At 37.7% G+C, this 13,145-nt stretch overlaps 1 protein-coding gene across 1 annotated transcript; it reads left to right on the top strand.

Moving 5' to 3' along the window:
* Positions 1-329: 329 nt before the first annotated feature.
* LOC124189013 (feline leukemia virus subgroup C receptor-related protein 2-like) lies at positions 330-1,956 on the top strand. The gene is made up of 8 exons (XM_046581963.1): positions 330-376; positions 439-558; positions 620-749; positions 917-1,151; positions 1,211-1,413; positions 1,547-1,650; positions 1,719-1,829; positions 1,899-1,956. Exons 1-8 carry the CDS (start codon positions 330-332, stop codon positions 1,954-1,956), a joined length of 1,008 nt encoding a protein of 335 aa, XP_046437919.1.
* The last annotated feature ends 11,189 nt before the right edge of the window (positions 1,957-13,145 follow it).

Consider the following 13,145-nt stretch of genomic DNA (forward strand, 5'->3'; position numbering starts at 1 on the left):
TATCTATCGTGAGCGTGTGTGTTGCGTGTGTGTGTTAAAGGGAGTCGGAGGGGCTGGCCTTGCCTGGCCCTTTTCGACGGTCTGGACGGAAAAGAGATGGGACAAACAAATGGGCTCTTGTCTTTTTTCGTGAATTTTTCTTTTTGTTGTATTATTCGATTGATCGGAGCGCTACTTTTATTACGCAGTTATAAATTTTCTCTCCTTCCTGGTTTTTTTTCCTTCTTTAAATGTAATTTTCATTTTTATTTATTTGCCGTTTCTCTTTTTGGCCGTTTTCGGAACAGTTTGATCGTTTCGTTCCCTTTTATGACCAAGTTTCGCCGACCATGGATAAACGAAAGAGATATGCGGTTGATAAAATTATTGGCATTGGGTAACTTTGTTTTAAGTTATGTATTTTTTTATATAATATAATTCTTTATTTTTATGTTTTAGAAAAAGTCAATTCGGGGATACATGGTATTTAGTAAAGTGGGAGAATTACAAAAAAACAACCTGGGTATATGATGGTGATTGCGATGGCTGTCCCAATCGCATCAGAGAGTTTTTGGAAGGGTAAGTTAGCTTTGTAATCATGTAGAAATTTGTTAGTTTAATTCATAGTTTAATTTTACAGGTTTAAAGGGGAACCCGTGCCACTTAGGGTAACCAAACCATTTTCCGTGGAGCAGAGACAGAGAGTGGAGGAAAGGAGGAGACGTGAAATGGGACTGGGAAAACAGGGACTGGAAGAAGATACCCCTGAAGTAGCAGATAGAGGAGACGAAAGGCAACGAAATAGGTAACTGTGATTTTTTTGTGCCTCTTTTAAATTTATGTATTGCATATTTAATTGTAATGATCTTATTTGTAGATCACCAAATCCAGCCATTGAAAATGAAGTTACAGAAGATGAGCCCGAATGTGATGAAAGTTTGGTCGTGCTTCATCACATGTGCACGACAGACCGAATGGCGAGTTTGAAATATTTCCAAAAACTGAACTAACCAGACTTGTTTTACATCAGTTAGGCGTGGCCCTCGGCTTTTTTCTGCCCCCTATTTTGGTAAAGGACCACGAAAATATCGACGATATTGGAGCCGATTTGAAACTCATGTTCTACATTGTGGCGGGCGTCTGCACGGCCTTATTCATTGTAGTAGTGATCGGTAAAGACCATTATTTTCCAAAGATATTTTCAATAACTTCAAAAAGGTATTCGATACAGGCTTTCAAGCTAAACCGCCTCTTCCTCCGAATGCGGCACGCATTGCACCTCAATCGTCACAGCCGGTGACCTACTACCAGTCAGTCAAAACGATTGTCACTAACAAGAATTACATTTTGCTTTTGATTACGTACGGAATCAATGCGGTTGTTTTTTACGCTATGTCAACCCTGCTCAACCAAACTGTGCTTCGACATTTTCCGGTATTTTAAATTTATATAGGCTATACCTCACTGCATTATGTGAAGTTTAAAATGACAACATTATTGAGTTATTATCATTATTTTATGTCAAAGAAATGCACGTAAAAATAATCGTTTTTTTTTTAAATTTCAGGGTGAAGAAGAAAATGCGGGTCGAATTGGCTTGACGATCGTCGTTTGCGGCATGTTCGGCTCGGTAGTGTGTGGTATTATTCTTGACAAAACGCACAAATTCAGGTAAAAAAGAAAATTCGTGATACTCTATTTTTGCTAGATAGCTGACTTTAGCGTTCTGCTTTATTTAGGGAAACAACTCTTGTGGTGTATGGATTAGCAGTGGCCGGAATGGTCGCCTACACCTTTAAGTTCGAACTTCAATATATCGTCATTACGTTCGTCACGGCCGGAGCTGTAGGGTAATCCGCTTTTTTTAAATATTACTTATGCGTTCTTCAAGGCTTTTAAATATTTGTATTTTGGATAAGGTTCTTTATGACTGGATATCTGCCATTTACCTGGACGGAAACGAGTAGCCAACAATGAACATTTGGGTGTTGTTGCTATCCCTTTTTTGGCTTCTCGCTCAAGTTCGCGGTTCATTTGTCTGCCCGTCTCATAGGCTGTGAGATGGTATTTTTCACTTCAACCTTGACTCCCAATACGTTTCTATTTCCTCCTTCAAGTACTTTTTATTTTTTATTTTTTCAAAGGTAAAGAGTTCTTATGCGATAGAACCAGAAAAAAAATACAGACGGCAGCCCTAATAGTACAAGAGGCCCTTGAGGGCTTTCCGCTGACGGAACTTCTTCCATTCCAAAATCCTTGGATGACTGGATGCGTTGAAAAGTAGCCACCGGAGTAGTGCGTGTGTTATTTTAGGTCCTCTAAATCAACCGGTGTGTATGCACCTGACACCAAAACCTGCAACTCTCGGTAGCTAAAAGTTTGCAACCACTCGATATCGATGACATTCGCCAATCCCTGCGACGCAATAGAACAGTGAATGACTGGCAAATGAAACAGTGAAAAATCACACATTATACCTGGCGGAATGCGTTGCATTGCAAACGGATTTGCTTGTTTAATTTGTAGTCCGCAACCAAATGAATGTATTCGATACGATTTGAAGATGTGACGGGAATGTTGGATCCGTTCTGTTTCAGTTCTTCCACCTAAATAGAGAAAGTCGTTGGTTGAAAAGAAACCCGTGGAAAGATATTGTCTAATCAATTTGCAGATTTCTGCATTGAAAATGGAACTTCAAAGGCGCCCGTAAGACGACCAGCTTTTAAATTGAATGCTTTGGCAAGAAGCAGAGCAAACTTCTGGTGATTTTTAAAAATTATTTTACTTTAACAAGAATTATTTTTTTTTCTTGTATCTTATGTACTGATTTTTGGTTGATTTGGGTGAAGGCAAATATCCCTCCTGACGTCTTTGATAAGCCATAACGGGAGATTAAGCACTTTGATAATTTGTGCTGAAAATTCTCTTGGTAATTTGCTTCTAGGAGGATGAGAAGAAGGAGAAACATCGCTCCATAAGCATCTACAGGAAAAAGTGACTACCCCAGTGTACATTTCTGAAAAATTGCCAGATTTCGGGAACTGGACCTGAGACCCCACATTGCCAGTTCTAAGAAAAAACAGCAGAAAATTGTTGTTTTGATTTGGGTCCCTGGTGGTCAAAGTTGGAATCAAGGGCTGGGTATTGCTCGCTTCGGGACTTCCACCAAAACGTCGTTTTTTGTTCTCTCTCCCAAGGATGAACGAAAACAAAATAACCAATTGGCGCCATCGGCAGGTAATTCAAATAACCGCCGATTTTGTGGATAGTGTCAAAAATTGCATACATAACTTGTTATGTAGAGGAACGGAGGTGTAATTTGGTCTTTCCAACCGAGTTGACATAATTAATTCAACTCTAGGCAAAGCCTTGGTGGAGCGGCCGGTGGCTACACGACCGGCCCCAAAGAATAGATTCACGTTCTACAAAAACGATCCAGGCCGTACCTTTTCTATAATTCACTTCCGCCGCCGGTTGTCGCCGATGCCATGGCATCGAGTTCAAGTTACAATTCTCACATTCAATTAGCACTTTAAACTGCTAAACCAGATTTGGAAATTGTTCTTTTTCAATTCGCTTACTTTGATATTCAAATCACAAATCAACTAGCTTGGAACGGTTATAACTTTCAATCAACGCCTACAAGAAATGAAATAACAATTACTTTTTTATTCCATAACATAAACATTATTTGATTGTAAAACCTTCCATTTTTCAGATTTATTGGTGATGACATTGCCATATGACGTCTGGAGAACACTCGTAGTGTTATAAATGCGGCAATATTTTCCGAACTTTGTAACGAAGGCGGCTGCAGTTGCAGCTTCAACGTCAATTTCAACAAGCAATGTCTCATCAACTTTTTTAATAAATACGACTCTGCCACACTGGGAACAAAAGTCGGCAAGCATATTAAAGGTAACATTTGGGCTCAAGTTGTTGATGCGAATCAAGAAATGCTTTCGTTTGGCAGATTTCTAAGGGAAAGAAAAAATTACAATTAAACACAAAAAAATAATTGTAATTTTTAAATTTAATTAACGATTGCCGGAATTTGTGGTTCAGAAACTTTTGCACAGCCTCTCACAAAAGGTATTGATGGTTTCTTAAAAGACGTAGAAGGTAAAGATGCGTCAATATTTTCACTCGGCAAAACCTTTACACTTTTTGACACATCACTCTTACACTTAAATGTGGTCTAAATTAAAGATATATAAAAATTAATTATTCTGTATTTTGCATATAAAAAAAATTTCAGGGTTTGGCCCTTCTTGCAATAATCCCATCACAAAATTTTCAGGACAATAATTTCGGCCAACTAGTATTCCATTAACACCAACAACATCTTCTGTTTTATACAAACCACCACTTTCTTTTAATATGAACGATAGCAACCAATCATAATCTTCCCCTAGTGCGATATTTCCACGATCACACATAGAAATATCTAAGACATATTCCTGATACTGAACATCAGCCACCGTTGAGACATCATCATTTGCAATTCTAAAATTCTAAATTATTTCCTGTTCATAATTTTAACAATAACTTAAATAATATTTGAATTACGAGTCATCCTGCAGAAGATTCAATGTTTAAGTCCAGATTATTCCATTTATAATCCCACTCGTTGTCTTTGTTTAGGAAATATTTGTTATTTAAAATTAAATAACAAATATTTATAAAATATACTGTTTGACGTTTGTTCTGATAAGTTTCATCTACAAGTTGATCGTCTTCTTTTGGATCTTTGGAAAAAAACCCGACCAACGTCGTTTGTTGCTACATCACTATTCAAAATATAATTAGTATTTATAATTTGAAATATTTATTAAAGTGGACATGAGAAAGAGTAAAAGAACAGTACCAGTCACGATGTGTTACAGAATTACTACGTTCAACATGACTACCAGGAATGTAATGGAAGTGAGAGTAGTGTTGTTCCAGCAGTATTTTGCTTCCGAGAAACCATGAACAATCACAAAATATTTTTGGAGTGATATGTACACGATTCTCATGTTTCGTTCTGTTATTCACCGATTAAAATTGGTACGTTGCAACAAAAAACCCTACAACACACTTTTGATTATTCATTCATCTCTTTGGCACACGACTTTTCCACATTGACAATAAGCATTAACTCTGTGCGAAAACAACCAATTCCAGTCTCACACGTGTGATCTATCGATTGCATTTGTTGGTTTATAGTGTTAATCTTCAAATATTTTTAAACGAAGCAAACTTTCAAATTTCTGTGGGATTTAATTTAAATAATACGCACTTATTTCATTACAACATACACATGTAAAAAAAGGATTACATACCTCCACATCCAGAAAAGTTGTATTGTTGACCTTTAAATCCATTTTAAGAACCAAACAAGTACACAAAGCCAGCACACTTTATTTCACAAACAAATTTTATCTGACCTCAACTGGTTCACAACATACCCCAGACAACATCCCTGGTTTTTAAGCGGTATAAAAACCGTCCCTTCCGTACCGTACAAACAATCCGGAAAAAAGAAGGTTTTTATCCGTCTAATTGACTCTTAAAAATTAAAGGGTTCCGTCTGACGCCCCTATCCTGCCGGGAAAAAAAGGACGGAAAAAAGACGGCTTTTGTCCTTCCAATTCGTGTGGTCCCAAATTGGTTTTTTTATGGGCACAAATCGTTTGGCCCAAAGCAGTCTAAAACTGGTTTCGTTTCTTTGTTTTAGGTTTGTGAACAATGACACAAAGACACGAAATGCGCGAAAATTCTAAGGCCAAATGCTATCTTAACAATCCCGTTTTCAAACTTCTATTTTGTTATAACAGGAAATGGGCGAGTGGTTAAAGTGTCGGATTAGTAATTCGAATGTGAGAAACTGTTGCGTTCTAACCGCAGAGCGAAGAGATATTTTATATTTGAAATAAACAAAAATTTGATTAATTTTGTTTGAAGTTTAAAAAGCCGGCTTTGGCCGTTTAAAAAACCGGCTTTGGCCGTATTTAAACCCCGAAAAAACGGACATGTTTCCCAGTTTGGTCCTCTTAAAACCACCCAGAAAGACGCCTTTTAAACGGTACCATCGGTCCCGATCACTGGGACAAAAGACGTCTAAAAGACGGAATGGTGCTGTCTGGGACGTGTAGTAATTAATCGATAGTTAAAATCGATTATAAATAATGGATTATTGGTCGTACCATAAAGGTCGTGTCTTATCCACATGTCGAATATTTTAGCTCACATTTCAGCTGCAAAAGATGGCGCCGAACAAAGATCTAGCACTAGAAAAATTGGAACTAGTAAAACAGAGAATTAAAAGAGATGGTTGTTTTGAAGAATTTTAAATGATTATTAAAGGTAATTTAAATCACAAATACTATTCTTAGTTCATGATGTTAATGACAACGAATTATTGTTTCAGATAAATTTGCTCACCTGGCTAGTGAATTAAATATTGCAACTAGTGTTTGTTACAATATTGAAATTTTTTTGGATTGCCACGTGAATGATTTGCCATCGGGTCTAACTTGTTCCCGTTGTCTTGAAAAAGTTGATCGCACTTTTAAATTCATAAACTAACATTTGTGCACTTCATGTCATACCGGTCATCTTTCTACTAACAAATTGATACAGAAAAAAAACATTGAGCAACTTCATCTTGCCACCATTGACTTCGAAAGCAATAAATTTTGTTTTCGCCATTGCTAGACAATCACGAAAAAATGTCATCGACAGCAGCGTTTACAACGAATTGAAAAACTTTTACACTACCAACATGTAAATGGCGAAAAAAAATATTACTACTGGCATCAGTACTAATATTCAACATTCATTACAGGATGATGCCAACTATCGCAACTCACGTACAAGTATCAATGCCACCAATTGGTTCAAGTAGAAGTAGTTTTGCTCGTTACAATTCATCCATTAAAAGATGAAAAAAGGTAACTTACATGCCGATTGCTGATATCGTATACCAGTCAAAATGCGTCGTTCGTTCTACGATGGATTCTGTAACTTTGGTAGCATCCAAAATGTCTTCAATTTTCTGTAAACCATCGAATTTAGTAAATATGATTTATTAGAAATTACATTTACAGAATTAATTCTAAATAATTGTCTTCAGATTGAAATGTTGAACGACTTTGAGGATTTCGGAATTCCAAAATCAAATGTTCACTTTTTCCTTGTTGGCCAAGAGACTGTTGCAGGTGCATATACCGTAATCCATTTACTCTAAATGTCTCAGATATGCTAAAAATCTTCAATGAGAAGCAGGTATTCCTAAAGTAATTATAATTTCTTTTTAAATTATAATTACAAACAAATTTTGTTGATTTTATAGTTTACCATGGACTGTTGAGCTATGGCTAAATTGCTATGCCAGACTATTTATTAATGGATTGGACGTAGGGAGAAAAAATCTTAACAATGTAAACAAAAATCTTACGGATGAAGAAATAATTGGCATTCAAAACCGAATGTCAATTATAGAAGAAGAAGAAAAAGAGGATTGAGATCTTCTTTCTTTAATGCTAAAGTAACGTTTTGTCTAATACTCGTGTTTTACACAGTTTCCAAAAGACTAATACATGTTCCCAATATTACTGGGCTTTTCGAAAGATTTTGTCCTTTTTTTAAAATCTGTTTAAAAAACTTTAATCTTTTCTTTGAAATTTTTTTTTCAATACAGCCACAATAGTTTTTGATTTAAAAATTTCAATTATTGATTATTTCAATAGAAATTTAATCACAAAAATTTTTTATTTAGATTCAAGTGATACATCTATACATTAAACAGGCTGCTAACCGACAACCATGGCACTTAGACTTGAGACCACATTTTTTTTATTTGACAGCTATCATTTATTTTCATTAGTAAAAGCTTTGGCGATCCATGCAATGACTTTGGCTATCCGTGCAAAGGCCTTGGCTATATTTTTTATGAATGTCTAATTGTTATTGGATTTTATCGATTTCTTATAGATTGCGCTAATACAGTTGTTGGAAAAAATGTGTCGTCTGCTGCTTCCATTGGAATAACAAGTTTGGAAGTAAAGACCTAGTTTAAGTAAGTTGTAAGTTCAACAAAATTTCGAAGAAGAACCGACCAATCACTATTTTCAAACTTACATGGCAGCACAAAGATAAATGAAACAAAAAATGACATAAATGTGAAGTGGTATCAACTATTGAGTCGCAGATCGCTCTCCAAGCTCTCAGTTCCATGCTGTTTGGGAAGGTAAACTAAACTATGAATGCAGTAAAATGCTTATTGACGCTTAAGAAGAAGAGTGTAACCTATTCAAAATTAGTGAAATGCTATTTACATAAAACAAATATCATTGCCAATGTCCTTCATGCATATTTGAGGACTGAGCAAGCCACCGTAAGAGCATGATATTACAAGTGTTGCTTGTGTTCGTATTGTCTTGACACCAGCAACAATTTCAGTGCCATTACTTAGATAATAATTTTTGTTATTTTTATTCCTATGTCCTGTTTGATATGTATGAATGATGCATGACTTGCATCAATCCCGTTCATTACATGGAAAACTGAAATTCACTTGTTTATTTTCAATTTAAACTAATTTTTAAACACTGTCTTTTTATAATCTTTCCTAACTTGTTTTTCTTTCTGTCAATGTTTTTTCGTAACCCTAATTAAATTATTCCCCAATTATTCCCCAATTAGTAGCATCATGTACATGTTGACAGCAGTCATCCGAAACGGGTATGACAAGGTCACACCCGTGGCATAAAAAATGTCGTCGATTACATGCAAACCATCAAATTTGGTAATCAATTCATTTTGTAATTATTCGTCGAAGTGCTAATTACAAATTTGACAAATGAAGATTAAATTAATCGAAGATTTCAAGAGAATCCAAATTCTTGTAATTTTTTTCACAAGTGTTCAATAGTTGTCAACAAGCCTCGGACTTTCTTGATTTGTCCTATTTGTTTACTTTTCTGTTCAGTGATTGAGACGACCCACAACATTTAAATTGACACACACACTGGCCATAAAGTGATGCTATCAACGCTACGTTGCAAAATAAAGTTAAATTCCATTCGTATAGCTGATTGAAATTGAAACTTCTGTGTATTTTTGTGGTTTTTCAACAAAAAATGCTGTATTGGGGTTGTGAGTATCTTTCTCTTCCACTAAAAAAATGCGATGAGCGAAGAGAAGACAATGTGATTCAGAGTCGGGCGGAACAAGTAGTACACATTAAAAAAATCTGATTCTAACCAGAGCTAGAGACTAGGAGTCTGTAGCTATGGTCTTAAAAAAATAATCCAAATTTCCAGAAAATGTCCAACAAAAAATTCTGTGTTTGGGTTGTGATTATCTCTCTCTTCTAATAAAAAAAAAAGATGAGCGAAGAGAAGGTAATCTGATACAGAGTCGGGGAGAACAAGGAAAAGCTTTTAATCAGCATTTGGAGACACGATTACTTCTTTAACATGGTTCCGCTCCTGCTTTTTATTCCTTTCTTTTTTTTATGACACCAGCGTAGCGTCAATTAAGTTCCTCCACTGGTGTCTTGTGGGGTGGGGGGGGGGGGGTCATCAGGGTCATCAGGGCCACCTTGCAGGCCGACTGGACTGCCGTTTTCTCTTCCAGGAGTGCGTTGACCAGATGCGGCGTCAAAACTTCAATAAATTTAGGGGGGAGGAACTTTTTTGGATGACGGCCCAAATAGTGATTCGTCTGCGCCACCAGCTTCTTCACTTCGTTGCTGGTGTGATTCCGAGTCTTGGCGAACGCCAGGCATAACGATGGTGGGAACGAGACTGGGCTGCCGCTAGTGCAGCCGCTCGTCATCAGGTGATTTAAGTGGAAGCCGATGGCCCGGATGTTGTTGGACAGGATGGGAACCGGTCGTCCGCCAGGTAACTGAGGAGGACACGGTGCAACTTATCGCGCCATTCCGGCGTGTAGACTTTCTCGGCCGCTTCCTTGAGGTCACCGAGAGACAGGCGCTCTTTCCGTGACACAGAGTCCAGTCCAGCGACGGATCGTCTTGAATCATGTAGTTGTTAAACAGGGTTACCAGTTCGTCGGCGGGCAGTTGACGGAAGAGGGCGCCAAGACATCCGGCGGCGGCCGATCGCGTTTTTTCTTCCGGATGCGATAGCATCGACTGCAGACTGGCCAAGATGGACTTGCGGATGGGCTCACTCATGTTGTCGCCGGCCTGAGTGATATCGGCTCTGAGGGCATGCAGCGACGTCTACCTGAATGACGAGTTTTCTGTTTTCTTGATTTTTGTTTAGATCTAGGAAAACAGTGGATCGACGCGCTCTTGACCAAATACTAGTTGACTCAGACGACTTGCCGCCCCCAGACGGACTTGACGGTTTTGATCGCTCAGCCATTTCACAACATTTTTTTTCTTGTTTTGACAGAGGCATGTATGGTCCATTGACTTTTAAATTGTACAATTTGGAGGCCATCTTCATGTATGCTTTAACTTTCGCCAGCTGTTTCGTTTTCGACTCCTCCATCTCTTGGTACACTAGAACAGAAATTTATATAAATTAATAATGCGATATCTTCTCAAAGAACACAACATGAAACTTACAGCTTCCTTTGATGAAAAATTTAAGTCGGCAAATGTATCTCGTGCAAATGTATCTCACCCCGAAAAAGTTTACTTTTCGGGGTGATGTCACATCTCATGGTTGGTAACAAATCATCCAAGACCCGCAAAAACAATCTGAGGATGGTAGTAGCCATTGATCCTCATTTCTTTTTCTATCCATTTTTTGTAGACATCAAACGAAGTTCCTGGCAGGAACGCCCTATTAATTATTCAAATAAAAAATTATGATTTGAATAATATTAAAAAAATTTGAATATATTAACTTACTAAGTCATAAACTTGTCCACACAAAGATTGTTTATATTATATGTATGAGCAAGACGAATTGTTTTTGATTGCTCCATTATACTGAATGATTGAAAGTAATGGATCTCCGTAGACGGTCAAACGTGCCTGATGGAGATTCTTCACCTTGACTGTGTCTAGTCAAAGGATGTACCGGCGTACTTTGAAAGAAATCCAAAAAAAAGTTGGTGATGATTTTTTTCACCGTATTTCATAGTGTGACCGGTGAATTGGAATGTTTGTAATGTTGAGTCGTTGGCACAAATAATTATCCTAAACATTTCACTTTAGATATGTCTTTTTCCTGATCCTTTTGTCTGGAAAGTGACTATGTTTTGGCCGTCGGTGAGCCAGTAGATAGTTAATGCTTTGTTAGTAGACACGCCGATCCGTTCGTAGTATTCTAGAGTCCTCGTGACTGCTAGTAGTTCCCTATGTCCACATGACGATTCTCGTTCTAACTCACTCAGCACGCCCCGGAAATAGAGATGTTTACCTTTGATAGAGAAACGCAAGTAGCAAAACCGGAGGCGTCACTGGCCAAAAAATTTTCTTCATTTGTTCGAGCATGGTTGGCAACGAAGCTTTGCTTCGTGAAAGAGTTTTGAGGACCGATGATTTACACAACTGATATTTCGTTGGCTGCCGATCGGTTAATTTTCAAATTTGTAGCAATTCTCGACAAAGAATTTCATCCCGTTGATGAACACTTCACTCATAACTAAGCGTGTGCCCCATCCTGTTTACTCGACGGCCTTGTCCAAATCAATATACGCTGCCATGACTGCTCTTGCAGCCATGACAACAACTGGTCCTATAGCCGGTTCCATGGCTACAATTTTTCCAAGTGTGCTGGCGACATTCAGCTATTTTAGCGATTTCAGCGAGATCCCTGTCTGAAATAAACTTTGACCCATGGTTAATCGTTTTGTTTACTTGTTGTAAGCTGAGCTGTTTTGTTTTTTTGTTACTGCAAGTCGTACCGCCACGCTGCCGGTGTCAATGATCAAGCCAAAGTTCTCTTTCGATTGACTTGCGTCACCTTTTTAATCAGATTTCTTTGTTTCAATAATGAATTCTTACTATTGCAAAACATCGTAAACAAATACGATATGCTCTTCTGCTTGGCGTTGTGAAACTGCTATTACTCTGCCGTCGTCCAAATAGATTAAATGGCGCATTGCTTTCTCGTGTAAAACAGCGTTGACCGGCTTAAGGATCTTTGTGATACTGTGGACAGCAGAGGAGAGTCCAAAGGGAAGATTGAGGAAGATGAGATATTGAATCTCGCCGTTCGGCTTTGGTATGGCTGCGCCGAGATATTTTGTTTGACAGGGTGGATTTTTATATGCTGATAGGCCACCTTTAGATCATAAGTTATCTGGTAGTCTTGGTCTCGTGTCAATTACAATAATCGCTGGAAGTGCTCGCTGAGAGAGTAACCTTTTGTTCCTTGATGCTCAGATTTACACTTCTTTACCCGTCCCAGCAAAGTCTCTTCTTATTCGAACCGTCTCTTCCCGTCCTCTGATTCAATAATCTCATCTGAATTCCTGTAAAAAACAAATTGTATTTGTTTGTGGCTAATGACAAATAAAACTTGATTTGAGATCGCGCAATGAAAAAGTGTAAAGGCCATTGTATTGAATCAGTCAAAATTAATTACTCCTTGTGGGTGTTTTTGGGACAGTTTCTGATAAAATGATCCGTTGCTCCGCACAAATAACATTTCCTTTCTTCTTTGAACGTCGTTTGTCTCCCTCCTCAGGAATAGCCTCCACGCCCTCTTGGCGTATATCCTTCCTGATAGCCGCCAGAGTGCCAGACGGTCCAGCTCCGAAATCACCGTATTGTGGATAACCTCCAAATCGTCTGGGAAACGTATGAGAAATGTAGATGGCACATGATTCAACTGGTTTTTTTACGTTTAACTCCCAAGCAACTCTAGAAGCTTTGAGTATCTCTATAACAATAAAATTTGTAATTTTCAAAACATTGTCAAATTAAATTTTAAATGACAATTTCATTTGTAATTGTCACCTAGTTACTTTTTCCTCTGTCAGTTCTGGTTTCTTTCAGACGAAAAAGAATTTAAATTTAGTATTATTAAATTATTTGTGGGAGTAGTGCATGGAAATGGCATTACTCACGAGTGAAGATCTCCCAAAAGATTCTGAATACACATACAACCTAAAAATTCCCAAAGATAAAGGTGGCCTGAATAAGGTGGCCCCAAATCATTTCTTGTGTTGACAATTTGTTAGTGAAGCATTTC

This window comes from Daphnia pulex, chromosome 2, assembly GCF_021134715.1.
Source record: "Daphnia pulex isolate KAP4 chromosome 2, ASM2113471v1".
NCBI classification, from domain to species: Eukaryota; Metazoa; Arthropoda; class Branchiopoda; order Diplostraca; family Daphniidae; genus Daphnia; species Daphnia pulex.

What these genes read in the sequence shown, in the direction of transcription:
- LOC124189013 (XM_046581963.1), top strand. Translation starts at nt 330, where the DNA reads ATGGATAAACGAAAGAGATATGCGGTTGATAAAATTATTGGCATTGG. An exon ending in ATTCATTGTAGTAGTGATCG is followed by an intron (nt 1,152 to 1,210) that starts GTAAAGACCATT and finishes TATTCGATACAG; the next exon opens with GCTTTCAAGCTAAACCGCCT. An exon ending in GTCACGGCCGGAGCTGTAGG is followed by an intron (nt 1,830 to 1,898) that starts GTAATCCGCTTT and finishes ATTTTGGATAAG; the next exon opens with GTTCTTTATGACTGGATATC.